At 42.8% G+C, this 27,344-nt stretch overlaps 1 protein-coding gene across 1 annotated transcript in view; it reads right to left on the minus strand.

Moving 5' to 3' along the window:
• MTMR8 (myotubularin related protein 8) overlaps positions 1-27,344 on the minus strand; it is a 48,667-nt gene that overhangs the window by 14,365 nt on the left and 6,958 nt on the right. The window contains exons 2-9 of the mRNA XM_061598293.1: positions 26,815-26,937; positions 25,589-25,751; positions 12,968-13,125; positions 11,863-11,991; positions 10,022-10,156; positions 9,017-9,149; positions 7,705-7,814; positions 6,455-6,580 (exon numbers count right to left, since the gene is read on the minus strand). Of these exons, the coding sequence (XP_061454277.1) occupies positions 6,455-6,580; positions 7,705-7,814; positions 9,017-9,149; positions 10,022-10,156; positions 11,863-11,991; positions 12,968-13,125; positions 25,589-25,751; positions 26,815-26,937 (1,077 nt within the window). The remainder of the gene's footprint in view (positions 1-6,454; positions 6,581-7,704; positions 7,815-9,016; positions 9,150-10,021; positions 10,157-11,862; positions 11,992-12,967; positions 13,126-25,588; positions 25,752-26,814; positions 26,938-27,344) is intronic.

A 27,344-nucleotide genomic window follows, 5' to 3' on the forward strand; every position in this document is an offset into this window, starting at 1 on the left:
AGATGGAGACGAACTCCCGACGAATGCAATTATGAGCTGGTTCGTGCTTCTACTAAGCTCTATGTAGGAGCGGTGAGGGCGGCAAAAAAACAACATTTCGCCGCCACTATTCAGTCATCTCCCTCACGCCCACGGGAGCTTTTTAAAGTGGTTCGTGGCCTACTCCATCCAGGCCTACAAGATACGGCAGATACATCGGTAGCTCGATGTAATAAATTTGCTGAACACTTCCAGCACAAGATCTCATGCATTCGCCGGGACTTAGACTCCTATTTAATAGCAGTTAATCCTACTGAGGTGTCCAGAGCACAGTCTTTTCATGTTTTGTTGGATGAGTTTCAGTTGGTTCAGTTCGAGGACATGGACAAGGTGCTTGGACAGGTTCGTGCGACCACTTCGGTACTGGATCCTTGCCCCTCTTGGCTAATTCAAACTAGCAAGGAAGGAACAGTTGGCTGGGCCAAGGAAGTGATTAATGCCTCTTTACGAGAGGGAGTGGTCCCTGGCTGTCTGAAAGAGGCGGCAGTGAGACCACTCCTGAAAAAACCTTCCTTGGACCCAGAGGATTTCAGCAGCTACAGACCAGTAGCCAATGTTCCGTTCCTGGGCAAGATCCTGGAACGTGTGGTTGCTGACCAGCTCCAGGCGCTATTGGATGAAACCGATTATCTAGATCCATTTCAATCGGGGTTCAGGCCTGGTTTTGGCAATGAGACTGCCTTGGTCGCCCTGTTTGATGACCTCTGTCGGGAGAGAGACAGAGGGAGTGTAACTCTGTTGATTCTCCTTGACCTCTCAGCGGCTTTTGATACCATCGACCATGGTATCCTTCTGGAGAGGCTTGCGGAGTTGGGAGTGGGAGGCACTGCTTGGCAGTGGTTCCGCTCCTACTTAGCGGGTCGTCTCCAGAAGATAGCGCTTGGGGAACATTGCTCCACACCGTGGGTTCTCCAATGTGGGGTCCCGCAGGGTTCGGTTCTGTCTCCCATGCTTTTTAACATTTATATGAAGCCGCTGGGGGCGGTCATCAGGAGTTTTGGAGTGCGTTGTCATCAGTATGCTGATGACACGCAGCTCTACTTCTCCTTTACATCTTCTTCAGGTGAGGCAGTCGACGTGCTGAACCATTGCCTGGCTGCGACAATGGACTGGATGAGAACTAACAAACTGAGACTCAATCCTGACAAGACTGAGATGCTGTTGGTGGATGGTTTTTCTGATCGGATGGTGGATATATACCCTGTCCTGGATGGGGTTACACTCCCCCTAAAGGAACAGGTGCGTAGTCTGGGAGTCATCTTAGACTCTTCCCTCACACTTGAGGCTCATGTAGCCTCGGTGGCCCGGAATGCGTTCTACCAACTTTGGTTGGTAGCCCAGCTACGTCCCTATCTGAGTAAGGAGGACCTCACATCAGTGGTACATGCTATGGTAACCTCGCGTCTGGACTACTGCAATGCGCTTTACGTAGGGCTACCTTTGAAGAAGATTCGGAAGCTACAGCTAGTGCAAAATGCGGCGGCCAGACTGCTAACAAGAACTAAGCGGTCTGAGCATATAACACCTGTGCTAGCCCATTTGCACTGGCTTCCAATATGCTTCCGGGCCAGATTCAAAGTGTTGGTACTTACCTATAAAGCCTTATACGGCGCGGGACCACGATATCTGTCGGAACGCCTGTCCCGATATGAACCGGCCCGTACACTACGGTCTACTACGAAGGCCCTCCTCCGGGTTCCGACTCATAGGGAAGCCCGGAGAGTGGTGACAAGATCTAGGGCCTTCTCAGTGGTGGCCCCCGAACTATGGAATGGTCACTCCGAGGAGGTGCGCCTGGCGCCAACACTATCATCTTTTCGGCGCCAGGTTAAACCTTTCTCTTCTCTGAGGCATTTTAATTTCTGTTAATTCTAAATTATTATATTTTGATTTTAGACTGTACATTTTTTTGTACAGTTTTGTATTGTGATATACTGTATTGTGTTTTTATTGTATTTTTAATGTTCACCACCCAGAGAGCTGTTGCTAGTCGGGCGGTATATAAGCTTAAATAAATAAATAAATAAATAAATAAATAAATAAGGAGCCCAGTTGCCCCCCAGCTGGCAGTTGCAGACAAGGAAGGGGCTGGTTTGTGTAGCTGTGGTAAGCTGAGCAGGCCCAAGCCAGCTGGGGAGGACTAGCTCAGAGGGAGGCAATGGTAAACCCCCTCTGAATACCGCTTACCATGAAAACCCTATTCATAGGGTCGCCATAAGTCAGGATTGACTAGAAGGTAGTCCATTTCCATTTTTTTCAAAAACTTTTTATTGTTTAGGCAAGCCTACTCAGATGTGTAAAGATGACATGTGTTTCAATACATCTTTTTCTTTTATAATGTAGATTTAACTGATTTTATTTTGATTTTTTTTTGGATTGACTTTTATCAATAATTCTGATGTGTGGAATATGAATGATTAAATAAATACATAAATAAATAAATTCACAAGCAATAACTGATCTATCCAGAGCAGGAATGGGGCAAATTTTAATCCAATAGGGCTCTGAGCAGGAAGGAGGGGAAGGGGTTCATTTGGCCCATAACTGTGCCCCTCTCCAGCAGTGGGGCATAGAGCAGGGAATGTTAGCTGCTAAGAGAGTGACACTGTGAGGTAAAACAGATGGTAAGCAGTTAGCCAGTGGCCTGCTATGGATATGAGCAGAATAACTCAGCAATCTGAGCTGCGTGTGCCAGTGTGTGTATTTACCTAAGAAGCAGGCTTTACCCTGCATTTAAATCACTGAGACTTAAGACTTAGTAAAATTTTAAAAAGCTACTTTATTTATAGGAATACATAGTAGATAGGAAAGGCATGCCTCGTTCTAACTAACTAAGTTGGATGTGCAATGCCCAGACTTGGGTCTTGCCCTCATGGCTCAGGAGAGAGAGCAAAGACAGAGATGTCTCCTCTTTCCCTGGACAGCCGAAGAAGATAACAAAGGAAGGAGGGGCAGGTCAGCTTCCCTGAGCATATCAGTTTACAACAGAAGGAAGTTAGGTAGAGAAGACCACAGGTAAAGGGAGGCAAGCCTAGCCAGCTGGAGGACTCTAACTCTATCTTCCTTCTGAAAACCAAACAAAAGAATCCAAACAGGAGTTGCTCTTGTCCCACTTCCAACACAGTGGGCACTCCTGCACTGAGCGTGAGTTTGTGATATTTTTATCTCTGAGTGTTGTGTGTGCATGCATGCATGCAGAGCAGGAGGAAATGCAGAATTATTATTATTATTATTATTAAGACAGACAAGAATAAGCACAACAGAAATATTTTTTAAAAAAAATGAATGAAAACCATATGAATACATACAAAATTAAGTCCTAATCTGTTTAATCCTTGCACCTAAGGTAATAGGGAACTTAATAAAGACTAAGAAAATGAAATAAACAGTCATATCTGTAGAGGAAGTAATTCATGTACTTTGTAGTATCTTAACTATGATGACTTCACATAAATAACTATGCCAGGAATTTACACAAATGTAGTTCGGCTCTCGCCCTTCTCTTTTTCTTCTGTAACAGGTGAGTTTAGCTAAAAACTAAAAGCTATTTCCCAGATGTTATTATACTATTGGTACATATCTAATTAACTTGGAAGATGTCCAATTAGCAGCAATGAAGCTGCTAATAAAGCAGTGGTGAATTCAAAAACCTTTGCTATTAATAATATATCCTTAATACCCAAAAAGGAACTGCTTAGGCATCTTTGGAACATCACAGCAGGTTATGTCTTATATCATGAACATCTTGCCAGTCTGAGGATACGACCAGAACATTCAGAATTCTGAACAAGTAGAAATGGCGATGTTCTTGCAAAGTGAGCATCATGTGTAAATTAGCTCTGAAAGCCTGGCTACACATAAGGAATGAGGCAGTTGGATTCTGGGCTGCACAACATCATGCATTTGCCATATTTTTCAATGTTCTTCCTACTTCCCCAGAAGAGCATGCAACAATTCAGTAATTCAGTGGGAAATGTTTAAACACAGCCCCTTGCCGTGATATACTCATTTACTACAAGGATTTCTTTTATTTTTTTACAGGGTGGGGGGCATTAAAAAAAAGTCTGACTCCACCTGCAGACTGATGCGATACAGCCTCATTCTGCATAACGCATAGACCAGCTTTAAAAAGGAGCAGCCTATTAGGGCTGTTAAAAAAGCCAAGCACTCATTTAGCACATCTCATAATATCTTCCTCCACAGGAGGGCTTCTAGAAAGATGCCCAAGAAAGAAATGCAGGGGGGGGACGACGACGACACAGTGGACTGAAAAATCCTCATTCCTACTTCCATAAGAGATCTGAGCAGTCAACCGCTCACAGATCTTTGCTTGTAAAAGCAACACCACCATGCATTTAGATTTTCAGTTCTAACACAGCCATTTCTGTAGGAGATTGGAATTGTTCTGAAAGCCCTCCTGTGGAGGAAAGCAGACGGCAACTACAGATGAACAACTCACATCCTCAAAGGCTAATTCATGTCAAGCTCAGAGTGAAAATGACCCGAGAAAAAACTCGTTAGTCTCCAGTGAACATTGCTGGAGCGCCTGAAAGCGTTTCGAGGTATCTTGGGATCAGACTATGGCATGTCTTGCATGTGCTTGCATCTTTAATTATATAAAATGCTTCTGGCAAATCTGTATTTATGCAAAGAGCATATGCATCTCTAATGTAGGATAGACCATATTAAGCTAGAATAGTGTAGTCATGATACCGAATTACAGCAAAACATTCCAAGACTTGACATCTTTTTTTTTTTAAGCCACTCTCTACCAAGAGGTACAAAGGCAAATTTTAAATTTAGATGGCCAATGTGTGATGGAATTGCTGGAGCCAGAATGAGTCTACTCCCCATTTTCCCTGGTGCTCATACTTTTAAAACTGTTGATTTATAGAAAACATTATTCCTAAGTCTTGCTCTCTTGTTTTGATGGATGAAATTATTTATTAATTTTTGCCATTTAAAAAATATTTCTGTGTCAATTTGAATTGGAAGGATCTGGAATACAAAATTGAAATGGGGTAATACTTACATTTTTACAGTGGCTATCCTGCCTAACCAAGAAAGCTGAAGATTGTTCCATTTTTTCATGTCTAGTTTAACAGATCTTACCAAGACATCAAAATTCATTTTCTTCAGCATTTTCCAGTTTTTAGTAATAAGTACACCAAGGTACTTTATGTGTTTAGGACATAATTTAATTTTAGATAATTTGTGTAAATGTAATTGATCAGGTGGTGATACATTAATATTCAGCATCTCAGATTTTTTGTAGTTAATTTCCATTCCTGATACACCACCATAATCTGTGATTTCTTTACGTAGTGCTGGTAAAGAAGACAATGGGTTTTCTAACATTAAAGCAAAATCATCTGCAAAGAGATTTATTTGTTTTGCTGTATCATATTGTGATTTTATTGTATTCTCTGTGTTCACCGCCCAGAGAGCTATTGCTAGTCGGGCGGTATAAAAGCCTAATAAATAAAATAAATAAATAAATAAACCTACAGCCACAGCTTTCTGGTTTTTTAAATTATTAAGGCCCAACTCCATGTCACCGCCAGGCCCATAAAGCATTCTGTCAAACAGTGCCAGATATTCCAAATGCCCATGCCATAACCCCCCCACCCCTTGCTCCTGAAGACACTGATATAAGTTCTCTGGGAAATTTTCCTAGGCAAATTAGGCTAAATTTGTATAGAATGATTTGCACTGAAAAATGTTCAGTTTGGATCAGAATTTTTTCTGATGCCCTTAGAGAGTAATCTAAGTTATCATGTTTATTTTACTTGTATTTAGTAAACAAAGCTAAAAAGCCCCAAGCTGCCAAGTTTCACTAATCTTGTATTTGTAACTGCTTCATTGCTGCTAATGAGCTTATGAAACAAAAGATTTTCCACCCCACTGCTTGGAAATGTACAAAAGGGTCAAGGACCAGCCATACATAGTATATCAAAGTTCTCCAGCCCTAAAGCTGTTCAAATCTATTAGTTTTGTTACATCAAATGCATACTTTTAGACCGCCCTATAGCAACAAGCTCTCAGGGCGGTGTACAACAGAATAAAAACCACATTTAAAATACAAGTGAGAGTGGGTACAATACTACTATAAAAACATTTTTAAAAGCAAAGATTAAGACAAAAATTAGAATAAAATTACAATTAGATTTAAAATTAAAATTAAAATTAAAATGCCTGGGCAAAGAGGTAGGTCTTTACCTGGCGCCGAAAAGATAACAAAGAAGGCACCAGGCGTATCTCGTCAGGGATTTCTGCAAGTCACAAGCATTCTACAAAAGCAATCAGATGCATTTAACTGGAGTCTGTACATTTCAGACCAGTTTGAATCCATTTTCACAAACTGACTACTTGGTTTAAAAGCAAAACACAAAGATAGGTGTTCTCCTACTCTTACCATGAATCCCTTAAATGTCCGATAAAAGGGATCCAAGAGGAGGCTGGCCACTGAGCAGACCTGAGCAGTGCGATCCCAGCCATCAGAACAGTGCACTAAGACACTGGCGCCTTCATCTTTCACTGCCTACAACAGGTGAGAAGACACACACACTCAAAATCACAACACATAAACTTGCTAACATGTCACATCAAAAACATTTTTGATTGCTGCTCCAAATAGAATGCTGGGTTTTAAGTGATACGAATTTGGAGAGAAAGTAAGCAGCATGAAGCAGTGGGATACCGGAAGAGCCCAGAACAGGAACAGAGAAACTACAGCCTCCCAGGTGTTGCTGGACCACAAGTGCCATCATTCCTGTCTGCTGGCCATGCTGGCTGCGAGTTGTAGCTAAAGATGGTGTAGAATATTCGCAAAATCGGATTTGGTATTGAATTCTGGGATAATCTGCAAGTTTGTCTCACAATTGAATAAGCTCCCACTCTTTGAGAGCTTTCGTGACTGTTGGCGACACTGTAATTTTGTTTTTAAAAATCCACGCAGAGAATTACATAATTATTTATGTAATTATTTTTGTAATTAGCCGCTGTTATATACATTATATAAATTATACACAAGCATAAGAATTACAGAGAAAAGATGTAATTTTTTTGAAAAAATAATGGGAATAAAGGGAGAACTGGGAATTGCGGTAAGTAGAGGAACACAGTTTATGGCAAATGGTAACTGGCAGCCCATTTGACAAAGTGAAAAACAAAACGTAATCAGATAGCAAACCATATCTCTAGTTGTAGCCCAGCAACACCTGGAGGGCACAATATCCCCCATTTCTGGCCTATAGAATTCACATGTTCCTCTGCACCTCCAAACACATCTCCATTCTAGTATGTGTGCCTGTACATTTGTTGCTAATAGCCCCTGAGTGTAAAAAACACTACAAACCACGATTCCCCCCCATGGGTCCCTGCTCTCATGGACTTTAAAGTTCTGTTAGTCTGTCTGCTACCCTTAAGCGTGCCCCAACTCTGAACAACTTCTTAACCTAGCCTAATGGCAGCGTTGCCGCCTCTTGAGCATATCAAAATGCCAACTCCATGCAGCAGTCATGGAATCGTGACAGCTTTAACACAGAGGACCCACTTTTCCTAGTATTCATTAAAAGTCTGGCTTTAAGTACAGACCAAGCAACAAAGATTTCACTCCAGTTCTCTGATGACAGATATCTTTGGAAAATCAGAAGCAGGCTTTACCTTTGCAAGGAAGATGCCAGCATCCATTACAGCTTTAATGTGCCGTAACCAGCCAGAGTTCTCTAAGCCAGTAAGGAAGTCGCTCATTGAAGGAGATTTAGTTTCACACACTAAAGGAACAAAAGCATAAAGTTTAATAAGTATACAACTCTGTCTGTGTCCCCCACAAAATCTCTTCTAAGCATTGAGAAACTGTTCATGTGAAGGCTATTCAGAAATTGCTACCTGAGATAAATTCCTCCTTCCCACAGACAGAAGCTAAGACTGTTTCAGCCATACACCTTTGCCAGGTCATGCATTTCTCTATAAAAACATTTTTTTTAATTCTGAAAATGTCTAAGCTTCATCCAAGCATGGATATTCCATGGAGGTGTACATAAAAATTCCAAATATCAATACAATATTAAAACAATAAAAATATAATAAAATCTGAGGAGTAATAATTCAAAACTACTTAACCACCTGAAACAGTATTTTAAAAGCCTGGGCAAATAAAAATGTTTTAACCTGGTGCTGAAAAGAGTATGCACTAGTCTTCCCTTCTGTGGGAGGGTATTCCAAAGCCAGGGCACAACCCCTAAGATGGCCATAACTTCTGTGGATGCATAACTCATCTCTCCTAGAGATGCAACTCTGGGATCTGAAGTCAGGTTGAATGGGAAGAGGTACTCCATCACTGCCACACACCAAAAGGTGATAATCATAATGCCCAGCAGAGGCCTTTGGGATATCCTGCCACCTAATGAGATTCAAAAGCAGGAGCTTGTGTGCAATGAAGCTCCAGCAAAACACCATTCTGCTACAGCTGGCAGCCTGTGATAAGTGATAGGAAGCCAGCTTCTTCACTTTGCAGGATCAGATTTTCCTGGGGGACTAGGCAGAATCCTGCCTCCAAGCCGTTTGGCCAGGAAGGATTCAACACCCTCACCCCAAATGAAGAAGCTGGCCATTTGTGATCTCAAAAGAGGGCTCTCAATTCTGCTGCTCAAATAGTTCAATTTTTTTCTTTTTCAATGTGTTTTAAGAATAACCAGCCCTTAAAAAAACAGCCCCACTATCATCTCTAAAATTGTACCAAAACAACTTCCTTCCAGACAGCTGCTTTACAGCAACCCACAGTATCGGCTAACAATTCAAGCCACTTCAGCAAGCCAGGAGTGCTGCCAGATATTTACTCTCCTAATCTCTTGCCTACCCTACACCCCCAGAGTACACAGGTCCCAGCCCTTACAGGACTTGCCTATCCTACAGCAATGTAGTCCAACAGGGGGTCATCACAAGCAGCCAACCAGAAAACAAAACAGACACACACCTTCCAAGAGCTTCTGCAGGCTGCTCCTCATTACATGTATGTTTTCGATACCAATGAATTTAAAACGGATGTTGTCATAGTTATCAACGTTCTCATAACCTTTACCAGCAGCTCGGTTGGCCATGGCGTTCAACTGGAAAAAACAGGTGGCAAAAACCAATTAAGAATGGCCCTTTCTCACACGTAAACACTCATTAGCCCTTTTTAGCGTTATTTCCCCCCACTTTTTAATTTAAATTCTTCTCCAAACCTGTGTGCAGGTTTATCCTGGATGCCATATATTGTCCCCAAAGAGTTTCTAAGCCAGTTTCTAACCCACATTACGGGAGCTACAACCCCATAATATCTTCCTCTTCTTTGCTGTAGTGATATCAAGTATTACTGGATGCACCTGTCGCAAGCGGAAGCCAATGAAGACGAGATTAATCAGCCTTCTCCAACTTGGTGCCCTCCAGATATTTTGGACTGCAACTCCTGTTGTGCTGGCTGGGACTGAAGGGAGCTGTAGCTCAAAACATCTGGAGGGCAACAGGATGGGGAAGGCTGCTTAAAAAGGCACACTAACGGAACAGCAAATGCCAAGTGCCTGGTAGATTCTACCATGCAGTTGTGCAGGGCACAGAAGAATCAGTAACGTGTACAGCACAAGCTGAGAATCCTTGTTCTGTTGAGGGCCATATTCCCTTGGGGACAATCCATTGAGAGCCTCATGGTGGGGTGGGCAGAACCAGAAGTGGACAGGGTACCCTCTTCTATTCCCCTCCTCCTTGCCACCTGCATGAAATAGGTAGAAAGGCAGCCCATGAATAAGATGGTGATGATGATGATGATGATGATGAAGACCACATGCAGCCCACCCTGGTCTAGGAAAAGAAAGATTAAGGACAGTGACTACTCTCCTTCCAATTCTATTTTTAGCATTCTTCAGGGCCACACTACGTTTGGGGAATGCCAAAGCCAGAGCTGCAAACCACATCAGCACCCACAGATCCCATGAAGCGATACCTTTGGCCTTGTGTCTACAACATACATGAACGGACTTCCTGGGTTTGCTTCCCTCAGTGCCTGCAACAGCTGTTCATCCTCCAGGCAGCGGGCGCTGAACCCAGACAAGGGCTGACTACAACGGCATATGGCAGCCTGGAAGACACAAGAGTTTGCAGGATGTAGCAGATAAAAGGTTTGCCAAGGCAGAATTGTCCAGCGATGGAACTACTCTGCTCCATCCCACACTTGTAGTGGCAATGTATTAAGCAGTTGCTTTAATACACCTACATGCATAAATATTATGAGAAAAACGTAATGAGAGTACCTAGAATATGAAGTGACAGAATTGTGGGGAGGGAGATGGACATGTCTTTTAAACAACTGCTTGGAGTTAATCTGGACCCCAAATTCTTAGGAGGGTTAAGAGAAACAGCTTCTATTTAGAAGATCACCTTCTTTTGGATGAGACAGCTCCTTCTATGAAATGAGATAATTAACCCTGTAGCCATTTACTTTTGACCATCGTTTTTCTCCCATGTTGGTAGCAATGCTGGGCAGCCAGAATACCGGTATGAAAACACATACACCATCAGCCAAGGGAATTTTCCCAAGGAAAACCAATTCAGTTACAAAGCAGGTTTGTTCATACTTGAGCCGAGGGCATTGCAAGGGTAGTAAAGTTAAAAACCAAGGACTCAACATTTTATTCCACAATGAGGAGCAGTGCCACTTAAATTCAGACCAGTAATAAATGTTAAAGAAGGGTTCTCTGCCCCAAGCTATTTCCTCTATTGCAAATTAGTTGAACGTTGCCCAGCATAACTAACATTGTAGTTTTCAGGAACAAAGAAGCTATTCCTTTGAAGTTGATCTAAATGAAGTGTTGCCACTAAGATCTGTACAAAATGGAACCTGGCGAGACATTATCCTATGAGACCAAGACAAGGGGCTTACTGCTATCCACAGGTCCCCCAAGGTCCACTGAGATTCCAGCAAGGTCCTCTACTGAGTCTCCACAAAGCCCATTCAGCATTGCAAGAGTCAAGACATCTGTGTGCATCAGACATTATTAGCCCTTGCAGACTGAAATGTGCATAGAATGAAGCTGGATCTCCCCATCATTTCCTGCATTGGGACAATTGGGGTGAGGGGGTGGGGAGACCAAATGTTTGCTAAACATGCCTCAGCCATCCCAAAGTCACTTGGATCATATAAAAGCTGCTGGAACATCTAACTTTGCTAATTCACCTTCACCTTCCTTCCCCAAACATTGGCCTACTCAGCTGGAAAACCAGAAACCTAGGTCTACTGATTTTAGGGGTCTAGCTCAATCTGCAAGATTTTTTTTTTAATTTCCCCCTCATCTAAATGACATTCCAAAACAGGACACCTAGCCAAGCAGATAGGAGCACAATAAACAGCTACTTTAAGATAGATCATGGCTGATACTGTTTTGCTCAGCCACTTCTGGAAAATGTTGCCAGGAAGCCACATGGGCGCTGTGGGGAGAGAGAAGACATGAGCAATTTTTACATCTTTTGAAATCTAAAGCTAAAATAGTTTCAGTACCAGAAGATGAGATTTCCCTCAGCATCAATAAGTTCTATATGCTTTGTCCATGGCTTGATCTGCCCCAAGGGTGGGGAGCCTGTGGCCCTCCAGATGTTGTTGGAATCCAATTCCCAGTATGGCCATTGGTCAAGGATGATGGGAGTTGTCCAGCAACAACTGGAGGGCCACTGGATCCCCACTCCTGGTCCAGACGTACAGCATAATGATGTAGAGTCTTGAGGAAGAAGACGGGACTGGCCATGGAGGAAGACCAAAACCCTATAAAGTGTGGAACATGCATGACTAACATTATTCTCTTTGTAGAAGTAGGAAAGCACTGGTATCCGACCTCGGCTTCGAAACCTCGCACTCCCCAGCACCATCGCCCTAGTAGCTGCTTTAGGAACCACTAGATCCGGAGAGTATGTGCTGCAAACCTATGACACAAAAGAAATGAAATGAAGAGGAGAGAGGATTGGAATCTTAAATTATTCATCAGTGCAATATTAACTTGCTGAAGCATTTATTACAGATTTGTAACTAGCAGCTGCCGGCTGCGACGCCTTAACATTGGTATTAAAGTCAGCTGCAAATGTGTAAGAATATTGGCTGTGCTTGTTCAGAATCGGCAGACATTAAGATACCATTGTTACAAGCAAGCAACACACAACCTATGCATTCATTCTAAATTTGCCCTGAGAGGTGGAATGCATTCCATTGTGATCTGCTGGAGAGGAGACTTGCACCATATTAAGTTCCTTGGGCACGCAGCCCTTTTCAGGAGATGTTACAAGACTTTTCCAGCAAATTTAAGATTATAAGAATACAAGCCTGGAGAGAAGAGCAGATTTCCTCCCTGACTTTGCAGGGCATTTCAGATTTAGTATCTCTGTACCATACATTATTGCTCACAGTTTTAAAAAATTTGAAATGCAACAATGCAATGAAAGAACTTGTATTCCAAAATCAATGGTCCATAATAAATTTAATATTTCTCCTGCCCAACTTTCCAACCCCTTCTCATAAAACTATGGGCCCCTTTCAGACGTCTTTCCAGCCTCCCAGAGGCTCAACTGCAGGATGACCAAATCACGTAAGACACACAACTAAATTAACAGATAGGTAAAGACAGAGGAATGAAAGAACAAGCAGAAGAAGGAGAGAAAGAAAGACTAGAGGTGGGGGGCGGTTTGAGATTCTCTGCCTGCTGACCCAGGAAATCGGAAGCTCACATACCCATAGTAAAAAAAATTACTATGTTCATATCCCACCATTGAGGATATTAATCTTTCCAAGGTGGCTCACAAGCAGCAATCAAAATACATTAATAAAATCACAATAAAAAACTACAAACACATAAACAAGTCATTGGAATGAAGCATTGCATTAAGTTGCCATCTGGACATGAACTACCTCATAGTCTTTGTTAGCATCAGTTATTTCCCAATAGTTATTGGGAAACCCCATCCTTTGGTAGTCTACTTTGACATCTATCAGCTTCCAGCCCATCTCCCGGTTGTCTTTGGGCATTTTGGGGTTGTAAGAGAATGCATAAAGTTCTTCTGGTTTCACTAGAGCAGAAAACACAATTTTGAAAGCAAACGGGAAAAAATCAGTGATATTTTGGTTTGGCTCAAACCAGAAAAAAATACACACAAACAAAAGAGATTGAATTAGGAACAGGAAGGGATGAATCTGTCCATTTGGTTTCCCTTGATTACTTATTTTTCTAAAGTTCAGCACACCCTATTTCTGCTGTTTTTAAAATGGTACCTTTAAAATGGTATGTACCTTTTAAAGAAAAAAGTCAACAAGAACATTTGTACTCATTTTCATGAAATGTCTTTCTATGTATACATTTTTCAAGCAATTTCCCCTAACATAATAGTTTTTTGTACAGTATATTAATATACATATTTTGTGCACAAATTCCCAAAATATATGCTTTTTTGTACCCTTTTTTTTTTACTGGAAAACTGCATCACAGAACTCAGAGAAGTGTGAATTTCAAGTGATACCTGCACTTTGCATTAGGAAGTGTGAATTAGGAATGATGGTGTTAAAATTCAAACTGAACAAATTTCTCCTCTGTCTCTAGTTAGAAGCTTCCTTTGTTCAATTTTGTTCCAGTTTTAGATTGCTTTTAACAACGTCTCTCAGCCTGCCAGCTGGGGGGCAACTGGGCTCCTTGGGACTATGCCGCTTGCCCACGGCTGCACAGGTGGCAGGGCACGTAACCCCTGAGCCACTCACTGAGGGGAGATCTTTAGCTGGCCCTTGACACCCAGGACACACGAGCGGGGATTTGAACTCACAGACTCTGGACTCCCAGCCAGGCTCTCCTCCCCCCTGTGCTATACCAGCTGTAGTAACACACCTATATTTTACTAGCGCTTCCTCTCATTTACACCTACCTACAATGATCCATATTGTGGTTTCCAACAGACAATGAGAAAGAGAACTAACTTTCATAAAGCTTCTGTGTCTGGTCATTTGGAGGTACGTGGCTAGTTTTCAGGTGCAAGGGAAGAGCTTTTCTGTTTGCCCAGGCTTTTTGCCTACCTTTTTTAAAAAACAAAATCCGACAGCTTTATTGTGTACCTCACTGTGTCACTCGAAAGTGCTTTTAGTGCTCTGTGTAGCTATTTGCTATTTCACTGCATTTTACAGTTTATAAGTTTTTATTGTGAACTACGATAAAGACAAATAATTGGGTGTTAGAACAGATTAAGCCAGAACTATCTAGAAGCTAAACTGATGAAACTGAGGTTATCATACTTTGGACACATAATGAGAAGACACGATTCACTAGAAAAGACAATAATGCTGGGAGAAACAAAAAGAAAAAAAATCGCAAAGAAAAAGAGGAAGGCCAAACAAGAGATGGATTGGTTCCATAAAGGAAACCACAAACCTGAACTTGCAAGATCTGAACAGGGTGGTTTATAAGAGATGCTATTGGAGGTCACTGATTCATAGGGTCATAAGTCGTCATAAGTTGTAACTGACTTGAAGGCACATAACAAACCAACCAAAGGATATATTTTATGGAGGGCCACATACAAATGGTTTGACCTAAAGATATTTAGGGTTAAAAGCAAGGGAAGTGCTGAAAGTGCAATAACCCCAAAAGGTGCCTTTGTAGGGTGTAAAAATCCATGCAACAAGAAGTGTTGGCAAACCCTACCAGTCAGGCAAAAATTGGGCATGCAAAGACCTTCCCTCCCTTAAGTGGAGGCTCCTGTCCCTGACCTAAATCTGACACACAGCACAAGGACAGGGGGAAAATCTCCTGCTCTTTTCTCCAACCCCAAGCTTGGCCACGGCAAGGGAAGAGAAATTGGCCCCACCTCCCAACAGTGCATAGCCAGAGGGGCCTCTGTGTGCTCTGCCTTAGCAACTGACTGGCCCTCTGGAGTTGATGAAGTGCAGAAAGTAGCCTGCAAGCTCTCACCTTCCTCTTCCAGCTACAATCTGGAAAGAGAAACTTGTAATGGTCCTGTGCATGCACTAAGCAGGTGCAGAGCCAAAACAAATCCAAGGCTTCAGCTCAATTTTGGGGATGGGATGGGGAGGGGCTTCACTCCCTCTCCCAGGCAGGCCCAGGTTCATTGAATTTGCCAGAGCCTAACACCAGTCTCACCACAGCGAGCGAGATCACGGAACCTTGGAGATTAGGACCAACTAAACACGTCACAAAAGAAGGAGTGAGGAAGCTTTTGAGTTTGTCTGGACTTTTTGTCAAGCCGGATGTCACGGAGAAAAAGAACCAGGGGGCGACATAGAGGAGAATGTTTCTGGGTAAGATGAAAAGGCATGCAAGTCTGCAGATTTGTTAAGAGTCTTGCGACAGAAACACAGGAAGCATAATGCAGAATGAATTAGATTATGCTGTGATTGTAGCAGAAGAGTTCATTGCACCAAAGGCCCCTGGAATGGGGCATGAACAGCTGCTCTCCACTGGAAATCAGAGAAACCAGCAGTCGGTCTGCTCTATCTCCAGCACTATTTGGAACATCTAGGTCCCTTGCAAGACATAAAGCCAGGATTAAGAAATTTTGGAAGGACAGAGATGAAGGAAGCACTAGTGATGGGGTGTGCCTTTAGATTTTGTCGTAAATAGGACTGGCTTTTTGAAGGGCTCAGGAAAGCCATCTCAGGTGGAAGCCCTGTTCTCTCTACTTTCAGCAGGGAAAAGTATCTAATCGCAAGAACTTCCTGAAGAGCCCCCTGCAGTTTATGTCTGAATTTCTGAAATGAAAGCGGTGTACTATCTTTTCATCATTTTAAAAAAAGGGTTAATGTACTGAACTACTGGTGAGAATGTTCCAAATGTGCATACTTCTAACACAGAAGTGTTGATAGACAGAGTCTTATAGAAACATAGAAGAGTTGGAAGGGGCTGTCATGAGCCATGCTAGCAGGGGGTGGACAGACGTGGATGAGGCAGGTGAGGAGAACCTGATGTGGGACATTCTAGCTGGGGAAAGACTGAGCGAGGGGTGGGACACTGAAGCAGCCCCCGTTCTGGATGTTGATGGGTCACCTCCAGCAGTTCCCCCCTACTGGGGGATACTCTGCTGGTCATTCCTCAGCCCGACGAGGCTCCTCTCCCAGCACCCACGCCACCGCTGGACAGCCCTCCCCCTGCAGAGGACAGGACAGTAACCGAGGCCCCGCCTTCACCTTGGACCAAGAGGCATATGAGGCAGGAGATTCAACAATCCCAGTGGAGGAGGAATCTGCACTTCCGTGCATGCACCCCCCTGGGGCACACGCAAGCAGGGCGCCCACCCAGCTCTACTTAAGCTGGGCAAGGGGGGGGAGGGATAGTTGCTGAGTCAACATCTTAGTGGCGCCAAGTTGAACCTAGTTAGTTAGAAAGGGATGCTGAGTTCTGAGTAAACAGTGGGTAGATTCATGAAGCACACACTGAACTGAAACTTTCTCTTACTTCAGTAAAAGAAAAACCTACCGCTGTGTCTAAGTCTGAGTTCTTTGGGTTTGGGCAGGACAGGGGCCTATAACGCCATCAAATACAACTCTCTCGCTCAGTGGAGGAATCCAAATTAAAGCATATCCAACAAGTGGTATCCATTAATTGTAATGAATTAAAAATATTTTGGCATTATTTATTTATGGGCACTTTTCTATATTTGATTTATTATGTACAACTTGCAATACAGAGGCCCCATTTGAACAACCAAGATCTCATCTTAATTTTAAAAAAAAGATACACATAGGCTTCAGGTTTGCTTCATAAACAGCAAAACAAGCCATAGCTTTCCGCCTGTCAGCAGGTACAGCCTGCTATTTGGCAATATGATGCTAAGGCCTTTTCCGCTGTGGCACCTCTCCTATGGAATTCTCTCCCCCTGGAGGCACGGGTAACAGTTACGGTTTTGGGATACCATTAACTCAAAGCTCACCTATTTTTCAAATCTTTGGAGGAAATTAATTTGGTGATTCAAGGCCATGGGTTTTATCCTGCAGTGCTATAATTTTACTTCGTCATGAAAAAAGAATTTTATTATTAACCATATAAGGGTTAAGATGGTTTTTATAATATGTTAAACCATCCTGTGATGACTATATGTGATGAAGGGCAGTGTAGAAATTCAGCAAATAAATTGTAATAAAATAGAAACAAGTGAAACAGCAGCTCTCCATAACATCTAAACTGGAAACAAGGTTAATGGCTTCCAAAGAAACCCTAAGCCAAAATATGAAGGCTTGGTTTAGTTTATGAAAATTTCTCAGATACCTTGAATATTTTTTAGAAAAAAATGTCTACAACAGGTTTATAGAATCATAGAATAGTAGAGTTGGAAGGGGCCTATAAGGCCATCAAGTCCAACCGCCCGTGCAATGCAGGAATCAGAATCAAAGCATTCCTGACAAATGGCTGTCCAGCTGCCTCTTGAATGCCTCCAGTGTCGGAGAGCCCACTACCTCTCTAGGTAATTGGTTCCATTGTCGTATGGCTCTAACAGTTAGGAAGTTTTTCCTGATGTCCAGTCGAAATCTGGCTTCCTGCAACTTGAGCCCATTATTCTGTGTCCTGCACTCTGGGATGATCAAGAAGAGATCCCGGCCCACCTCTGCGTGACAACCTTTCATGTGCTTGAAGAGTGCTATCATATCTCCCCTCAGTCTTCTCTTCTCCTGGCTCAACATGCCCAGGTTTAGATATACAAACATTAAAAACAAAAATACAAACTACAAATTCCATACAAATAATAATCAATCCACCTCCACAAAGAGACAACATTATTAGGAATAACTAGTTACCATAAGGCTGATACTGGAAACAAACAAAAGCCTGCCCATTATATTTTATCAAAGGCCTGGGAGCAGAAAAACATCTTACCCTGGCACCAAAAAGATGACGGAAGGGAGGCCTCATTGGGGAGAGCATTCCACAGACTACTAAAAAGACCTTCTTATTTGTCACCACCCTCCAAGCCTCTCTTGGAGGGGGTACTCAAAGTTAATCATATGATACAGACATATTCATGATGGGAGAGGTGTTCCATCACGTATCAGGGTCCCAAGCTATATAAAAGGCTTTATAGTGAAGCCAGCAAGACCACCCCCCTTTTTGTGAATGCACAGGATCAAAGGTTCTTACTTTCTCCCCATTGCCTTGCAGCTGCCTAGGTTACTTATACGTCAGTTATTGCGTTTCCCTAAGTTTGCGCCGTCACCAACAGCAGTCAGTCTGAGACAAACAGGCAGTTGGTTGGAGACCTCACCCAAACATCCTTGGGTCTTGGGATGTAGCAAGAAAATAAATGGAAAGTTGACAGAGGAAACCTGATAATGTTCTATTTATTTCTTACTTATAAATCCCTTCATTACAATTTCAAATAATGCTGTTGGTAGCCATAGCCAGAGAATCAGAATCCCAGATCATACACATCACACTGCAGTGGATACACCAATCGCGTTAGAATTCGTAACAGTACATGTCATACATCATTCTTCAATACGGTGAGCAATGGCCTTATCTAACCCTTGTTGTGTGTGCAGCATAAACACCAAGAGCAGCATTCTCCTGACCTGGCACAAAGCACTGGTAAAACTATCTTGGGCTGTCTGCCTTATATAGCTCTTTATTACCTAAAGATCCCATCTGTAGATCTCAGAGGGATTGTGTATGCTACGTATTCTTCTGGAGGCAACTTTATGTGAGAGCCTTGGTGAGAAACTGGACTTAACTAGCTCAAGGTTGGTGCACCTGTTGACATTCTTGTCGTCTGGGCCAGGCTATAAAACCTGTGCTGCTGAAGACACGGCTGCAGCCGGCAAGAACACCTACCACCATAACTGGCAGATTTTCTGGTTGCTTATCTGGTGTTTACATTAACAGAGAGCACACTGGCTGGCCTCCCAGAAATAGGGGAGAAAGGGAGTGAAAGGCAAGAAGCTGTTTAAAAACAGCTTGTGTTACTATGGATAAATATACACACCTTTACATCAATTATTATTTCATACCTTATGTGACACTAGAGAGCTTGCCAGGCCCAAAATCCATAAAACTAGAGACAACCCATAACAACAGATTTAAATTTGGCTTCCAGGTCTCAGCCTGTTTGGAAGACATTTATATGCCAGTTTGGACATATCAGGAGGCTAACTGAAACGTAGGAAGATGCCTTATACCAAGCCAGACCAAGGTCCACCTAGCTCAGTATTGTCAAGAACTGGTAGTGCCTCTCCAGGTTTCCAGGCAGGCATCTTCTAAGTCCAACCTGGAAATGCCAAGGATTGAACCTGTGACATTTTGCATGCCACACATGTACTCTACCACTAAGCTACAGCAGTGCCCGGCTTGTTTTGCCACTCGTGTGAAGGAAGAAGTGAAGTGGCTCATGATGGGGGCTTGAAACTAGTGCTTATCTAATACAAAATATAGCTAGTTCAAAATGCAGTAGCACAACTGCTCACTGGGGCAGTATCACCATCTATGTTCCACCACTTCTGAAATAATTGCACTAGGTGACAATTAGCTACTGAGTTAAGTTCAAGGTGCTGGTATTGGTGTACAAAGCCATATAAAGCTTGGGACCAGAATACCTAAAAGCTAACCTCGCCTCTCTATATACCAAACTAATCACTGCACTCTGCAGGAGATAGCTTCCTGTAGATACCATCTTATCACAAAGTCTATTCCAAAAGATGTAGGAATTTGGCTTTAGCATGGCAGCACCTACCCTCTGGAATGCCCTCCTGCCACATATCAGAGAGGCACCATCTCTACTGTCTTTATTAAATTTATATCTCACCCTTCCTCCCAGAAGGAGACCAGGGCAGCAAACAAAAACACTAAAAGCACTGTAAAATATCTTAAAAGCAAAAGACTTTAAAACAAAACATCTTTGAAAAACAACTTTAAAAACATATTTGAAAGCAATTCCAGCAGAGATGCAGACTGGGATAAGGTCTCTACTTAAAAGGCTTGTTGAAAGATGAAGGTCTTCAGTAGATGCCAAAAGGATAACAGAGATGGCACCTGTCTTATATATAAGGGGAGGGAATTCCAAAGGGCAGGTGCCACAACGCTAAAGGTCTGCTTCCTATGTTGTGCAGAACAGACCTCCTGATAACATGGTATCTGCAGGAGGCCCTCACCTGCAGAGTGCAGTGATCGACTGGGTATATAAGGGATAAGACGGTCTTTCAGGTATCTTGGTTCCAAGCTGCATAGGACTTTGCACACCAAAACAAGAACCTTGAGCTTCCCAGTGCCTACTGAAGACTTTTCTTTTTCTAAGTGGAGATTCTTATTCAACTCTGTCTCTGACTTGAACTTGAAGTTGTTTTCATATATGAAATTGCTTTAGATATGTTTTTATTGTTAAATCACTTCAAGATGTTTCATAGGAAGTAGGAAATAAAATAAGTTATCTTGGCATATTGTCTTGACCAGGCCAGTGTGAAGCCTTGTTGTGCCTTTATATATAAAGGGGTGGGGTGGGGTGAATCAACATAAATATGTCACTTCTGCACTAATTTTGTTTGAGGTTCTCTCATTTGCCTACAACTCTTTTGGCAAGATGCTCTCAGATTTGTTGGGAAAATGTGATGGCTCTCTGAAGAATTAGTCAAACCCAGTAACAGCTTTGGAATTCAGAAATATAAATGATACTCCCCCACCCTCTTCACTCCTTGCCTTCACAGGCCTCCTTCTTTCCCTTTGCAAAATGCAAATCCAATCAATAACTCATCTTGCTGACTCTCAAGGAAGCAAGCTCTCCAGGACAGACAGGGCCCTGCCAGCATCTGATAAAGTAGCCAGTTTGCCGAGCAGGTAATCTTCAACTGTCAGTCACCCGCTTGCAAATAACGAGTGATTATGTGCTCTGCTGAGAAAAGATAGTGTGGGATTCTATGGAGGAACTGAACCACAAAAAAACTATGGGAATCCAAGCAGGAAAGAAAGACCACAATGTGCTAAATTACCAAGACAACAGAAGCAAGACTCTTTAGTGTAGCCTTCCCCAACTGGGTGCCCCCCCATATGATGCAGAGTTGTAGTCTTGCTGCTGCTTGCTGCTGGCCGCCCAACTAGCCGGTGCAGAGACGCCAGCGAGGAAGATTCGGAGGGCCTCTCCTCAGGGGCAGGTCCTCCTGGCCACAGGACCAGTCACTGGAGCTATGCACACAAGGCAGAGCCTCTGATTTTCCCTATTGTGGGGGTCACATGCAGTCCCCCATCAACATCAACACGATGGCCACCTCTTTGGCCCCCAGCTAAAGCCTGCCCTGCTCTCTGATCACAACCTGCCTCCCGGTGAGATGCTCTGCCTTCAGAACAACGGACACACAGGACCGCCCAGGCTTCAATCCTGGAGCCTCGCAGCCGGCGGGTGCTCCCCCCCCCCCAAGGAAAGAGAGGCAAGAGAAATGGCGGCAAGCTGCACCAGGGGAGCGATAACCTTTTACCTGCTTGTCGCCCTCCGCCATGGTCAACATAATTTCAGTTTTATGACACTTGCATAGAGCGAGGAGGGCGGCTTACGGGTTTCCCTTGGCGAATTCTGACTTTTATACTGTGTTTATGTACATGTTTATGGATATGGATATTGTTTATGTATTTTGCTTTGTAAATTAGTTCGATATGTTTTTTTACTGTACCTTGTGTATTCTATTATAAACCGCTTTGAGAGTAACAATAATAATAGTCAGGCCTCTACTGACTGGGATGAATAGGAATTGTTGCCCAAATTATCTGGAGGCACCACCAGACTTGGGAAAGCCACACCAGTGAAAGGCACACTAATCTCAGCAGTGTCAAACATGGACTGGAGGAGTCTCACCAGGCCTGTGAAAGGTCCCGAATGCAGTCCGTAGAATCCCTAGCACATTCCACACAAATTGCTGAATCTTCATAGGAAAAGAGGCCAACTCATTCATAGCTGATACTACATGCAACAAGATATTAAGTTCATATATATATATATATATATATTGTATTCATGCTATAAATGCTGAAGCAGTTTCCATTCCCCCCTCGCCCCCGCCCAATTTTAGCATCTACCTAGAGTGGAACCAACAGCTTTGAAACAAATTCATGTGTAAAATTTCTTTTTCTTTTTTTCATTGAACAGTTCCAGGTATGTTGGCATCCAGCTCTCAAAGCACCTTGGCCCTAAAGGACTTGGGTATTGCTGCATATCACCACACAATCCAGGCATTCTTTCTCACAGCATTACCAGCTTATGTGGATTATTATGAATTTCATGTTTTTTCATTCTAATATATTTTTACCCAATTTAAGGCTCTCAAATATGGTGTGTGTATGTGTGTGTATGTGACTAACAGGTTTAATTAACACCCAATTACTGCAGACATCATTTAAGGAACCTACAAATATTTAAATCAGGGATAAGAAACCTATGGCCCTCCAGACGTTGCTGGGCTACAATTCCCTCCATCCCTGAGCATTGGTCATGCTGCCAGGGAATAATGGGAGTCGAAGTCCAACAATATCTGGAGGGCCACATCTTCCTCATCCCTGCTTGAAAGGGTCAAAGATCTATTTTTTAAAAAACTTTTAAGACTAGTACAAATTAGTGCCTGAATATTACCAAGCTCCTACCACATTAAAAGCAAGGCATTTTCTCTCTTTTAAAAGAGATGGAAATTACTTGAGCTATTGATGCTGTCCTTTCTTCCTGTCCAGTTGAATAAGTTGAAAAGGTCAATAACCAGAGGTCATCATCATCATGCAGTTAGACTGCCAGGGGATGAAATATCTGACGCTCACTGAGTCAGATAATTGTTCTGTCTAGCTCAGAACTGTCTACATCAGTGGAAGTCCAGGGTTTCAGACATGAGTCTTTTTCAGGTGTAATGGGAAGATTCAGATAATGGTTTAAAATATGCATATAATGTGCTGAAATCATTTACATATGCTTAGATTTGCTTAGAAGATGCTTAAGACTTATTAAACTTGTGTGTAAGGTTTGCTATAGGTCTAAGAGCCAACAGTAAAACAGGAGTAGTGTGAAATTGCCCCCCTTCAGAGTTGGAGAAAAAGCATTTTAAAAAGACAAGTGTTTCTGTACCTCCAGGAAGTCTGGGAGTACAGCCAAGATAGTAGATTCAAAATACACAAGTCTGAGTTAGTACGTAAACAATGGAGAGAACAGGAAAATACCTTAGTAAGATTTTCTGAATGGTCGGCATTAACCTGGCCAAATTCACCTATGAATTGATATTAATCTCTGAGAATGTGTATGTTTATAAGTCCATCCCATGACAATGTTTATGACAAGACTGTGGGAATAAATTCATAATAATAATAATAATAATTTTAATTTATAAGTTGCCTATCTGGCCAATGGCCACTCTAGGCGACGTACAACTCAATTAAAATACATCATAATAAATACAGTACAACAATAAAACAGTAAAACAGTGACAGTTCAGAGTAGCAGGCAATTAGTCAAAAAGATTAACCCTCCCCGGAAGTCCCGAAGGCCTGTCTGAAAAGCCAGGTCTTCAAGGCTTTGCGGAATACGTTCAGGGAAGGGGCATGCCGAAGATCGTACGGGAGGGAGTTCCAGAGAGTGGGGGCCGCCACTGAGAAGGCCCTCTCTCTAGTCCCCACCAACCTAGCTGTTTTAGTTGGTGAAACTGAGAGAAGGCCCTGTGTGGCTGATCTTGTCGGGTGGCATAATTGGTGGCGTTGGAGGCGCTCCATCAGATAAACTGGGCCGAGACCGTGTAGGGCTTTAAAGGTTAATACCAACACCTTGAATTGGGCCCGGAAAACAACTGGGAGCCAGTGCAGATCGAACAGCACTGGGGTGATGTGCTCCCGGCGGCGACAGTTTGTAAGTAGTCGAGCCGCCGCATTTTGTATAAGTTGTAGTTTCCGGATCGTTTTCAAGGGTAGCCCCACGTAGAGCGCATTACAGTAGTCCAAACGAGAGGTGACCAGGGCATGTACCACCAATGGGAGCTGATGAACAGGGAGGTAGGGTTGCAGTCTACGTATGAGGTGTAATTGATACCAAGCTGCCCGGCTCACTGCCGAAATCTGAGCCTCCATGGACAGCTTGGAATCAAGGACAACCCCTAGGCTGCGGACTTGGTCCTTTAGGGGCAGTTTCACCCCATCGAACATCAAGTCAATATCTCCCAACCTTCCCTTGTCCCCCACGAGTAGCACTTCGGTCTTATCAGGATTCAGCTTCAACCTGTTCCTTCCCATCCATCCACTCACGGATTCCAGGCACTTGGACATGGTCTCCACAGCCAACTCTGGTGAGGATTTAAACGAGAGATAGAGCTGAGTATCATCTGCATACTGGTGACACTGCAGCCCAAATCTCCTAATGATAGTCCCCAGCGGCTTCATATAGATATTAAATAGCATGGGAGAGAGGATAGAGCCCTGTGGCACACCACAATTGAGAGGCCAAGGGTCTGAAACCTCCTCCCCCAATGCTACTTGTTGATGCCTATCGGAGAGAAAGGAGCGGAACCACTGCAGTACAGTGCCTCCTATTCCCAGTCCCTCCAGGCGATGAAAAGACCATGGGAACACACCTTCCCATAGAAAAGGAAGCGTATAAAAAGCCAGGTTTCATAGCACTCAGGGACCCCTCAGCTCTGCTAGAGTGGGGAGGGGTCAAAGAAAGCAGGAGAACTGTCCATCTATTCCATCCGATGGGTGATGTATCATGACATGCATTCCTATGTCCTTTGGCTCTGTGATACGACTTAAGAGCTTAACTCAGTCCTTCAACTACTGTTATTTGTTTTAATCAAGATGTGCCTTCAGAGTTCTATACTTTGATGTAAATGGATATCCAACAATTTCTTTTGTGCACCACATGGCCTGAACCTGGAGGACAGTACCACCATTACTTAGCTTCAGCAAATGAAGCCCCTCGGAGCATTCCATCCTCAAAGCTCTATAACTGCCACTTTGGTAACAGCATTTGTATGTTGGCAGCTGATGAAGGCGGAAGCTGAAACGTTTTGTTAATATAATAAAAACCTCTGTTTGGTTAATCACAATTATATATATATATATATATATATATATATATATATATATATATATACACACATATTTCTGTTTTCTGCAATGATGGCATCTAGAATGTATTGTATTAGTTGTAGTGTGCAAGATATGAATAAATTGTATATATTATAAAGACTGTTCTGCTGCTTGAAGTCTGACTCCCAAATAGAAAATTTCTGGTACCTCCCAAGACTCAAATTCTTGAGTAGGGGTCTCCTCTATTCTACTCTCCGCCTACACTGCTGTTGATAACCTGTGAGCTTAGGTGACCCAACGTCCAACATACAAGGACTCTATGTAGATACGGGGGAAGGGAGAAAGCAAGAACCCTTGACCCTCTGTATACCCTGGCAAGGGGGTAGTCTTACCAGTAACACAGGCATACCTGGAGATGCCAAGGACTGAACTTGGGACCTTCTGCATGCAAAGCAAGAGCTCTACCACTAAGCTAAGTCCCTTCCTCCATATGGTAAACTACCCTCTCCAAGTACCTGGCTGCGAGAGTTTCAGCAGGGAAGTGTAGATTTCATGACAGTCCCGCTCATGCCCAATAACAAAGTGAGCGACACGGAAGTTCTTGCAGTGAATAAGCAGTGGGCAGCCTGATGCGGTCAGAGGCAGCTTCTCCACAGTAGCAATGTGGTGGTGGAGAATCTGTAGGAAAAAAGGAAGAAAGCTTACAGGGGCAATACCAAACCCAATTTCTCTGAATTATATCTTGAAATAAGTGTTGGTGTCAAGCTGGAGGAAGTGTCTTGACTTCAGCTTAAAAAGCAATTCTGACTGAATTCTAACTGAAACTAGAGGCAATTTACATTTTAGAACTGCCATTAAGTCAGTACTTATGAATGATTGAGATTTGCAACTTGACATGAAAGATGTTGTAATTTGACTTCTAGGAAGTTAAATCTCTCCGTTAGGCCACCATACCCCACAGGCACATATATTGTTTACTAAGATGATTCATTAAATCCCAGCTGCTTTGAATCAAGCTTAAAAACAGCCACTTTCCTGGGGCAAGTGTCTCCAGGCAGGGGTGCTTTGTTAGACATAGATTCTCTTTTTCTCTGAAGGCACAAATTACGAAGATAGGGATGTGTGGGCAGGCAAACTGGAGCGGGGGGGAATTGCGAGCTAGTGATTTTGGAGGAGTTTGCCAGCCTGCTGTTAAATTTTCCTTTTCATGAAATAAGATTAACATAGTATGAGAAACCAGATGAACATGAACATTAAACAATTAATTGGTATCATTTATACGCGTCTTGTCCACCAACACAATTTTGGCAATACAAAATTGAGCAAATATTGCTAAAACTTTATAGAAGCAAGATTAATTCTCAGTCAACTCATGTTTATCTCAAAAAAACTGCTATAGATTTAATGTAAAAAAATCCACCCACAGCATTATAGAAAAAATGTGATCCAGAGGTTCCTGAACACCAGTTACTGAACAGCAAGCAGTGCTATTGCCTTCTGGCTTTCAGGACGTATCTGAGAGACTACTGATGATGCTGGACCACCATGGCTGCTAATATCTAAACGTTTATGAAATGCTCATCAGACATATCACAAACACATAGTAGTGTGTTAATAGGGCTGAACAAGTTAAGCTGGTTAAAAAGAAACATGTAAGATAGTGCAGTGCTTTACATCACAAGATGCTTCCAACCAGGTTCTCAGTGCTCAGCAGGCTAGCAGCATTGTGCTCTGACATTACCCATGTCTCCTTTCGAACTTCGGCTGAAGCATCTACATAGATCAGATGAGTTGCTGTCAAGTACAACGTTCCATTTGCTGGCTTCCTGTTGGTGTAACGATCTAGTAACTTGACATTTTCTACCTGCAGGATAATATATATAAAAAGGGGTGGGGGACCAATTAGATATTAGAGCAGGTCTAAAATATCTGCAATACACCAGATCAGTCATAAAAAATGAATGCCACCTGTGCTGCCCAGACAGGGGGGCCCACTCTTGGAATTTCCTTTGCTCTGCATTAAGCAAGCAATTCACTTACAGAGCATATGAAAACAGTATCGTTAAGCACAGAGATTCATCCTCCAACATCGCTGCAGAGATGAGAAACCAGTTAAGTCAGGCTTGCCACTCACCCATCAGCTGTGATGACAAAAAATAACTTTTAGGCAACCAAGGAAGCTTTTCTAAGTGTGAAGAGTTCTCAACCCACACTCCCTTTTCAGGCTCTCAATGTATTTGTAAGACTGCTAGATTGGTCTATGAAAAAAAA

Source organism: Rhineura floridana, chromosome 16, assembly GCF_030035675.1.
Source record: "Rhineura floridana isolate rRhiFlo1 chromosome 16, rRhiFlo1.hap2, whole genome shotgun sequence".
NCBI lineage: Eukaryota > Metazoa > Chordata > Lepidosauria > Squamata > Rhineuridae > Rhineura > Rhineura floridana.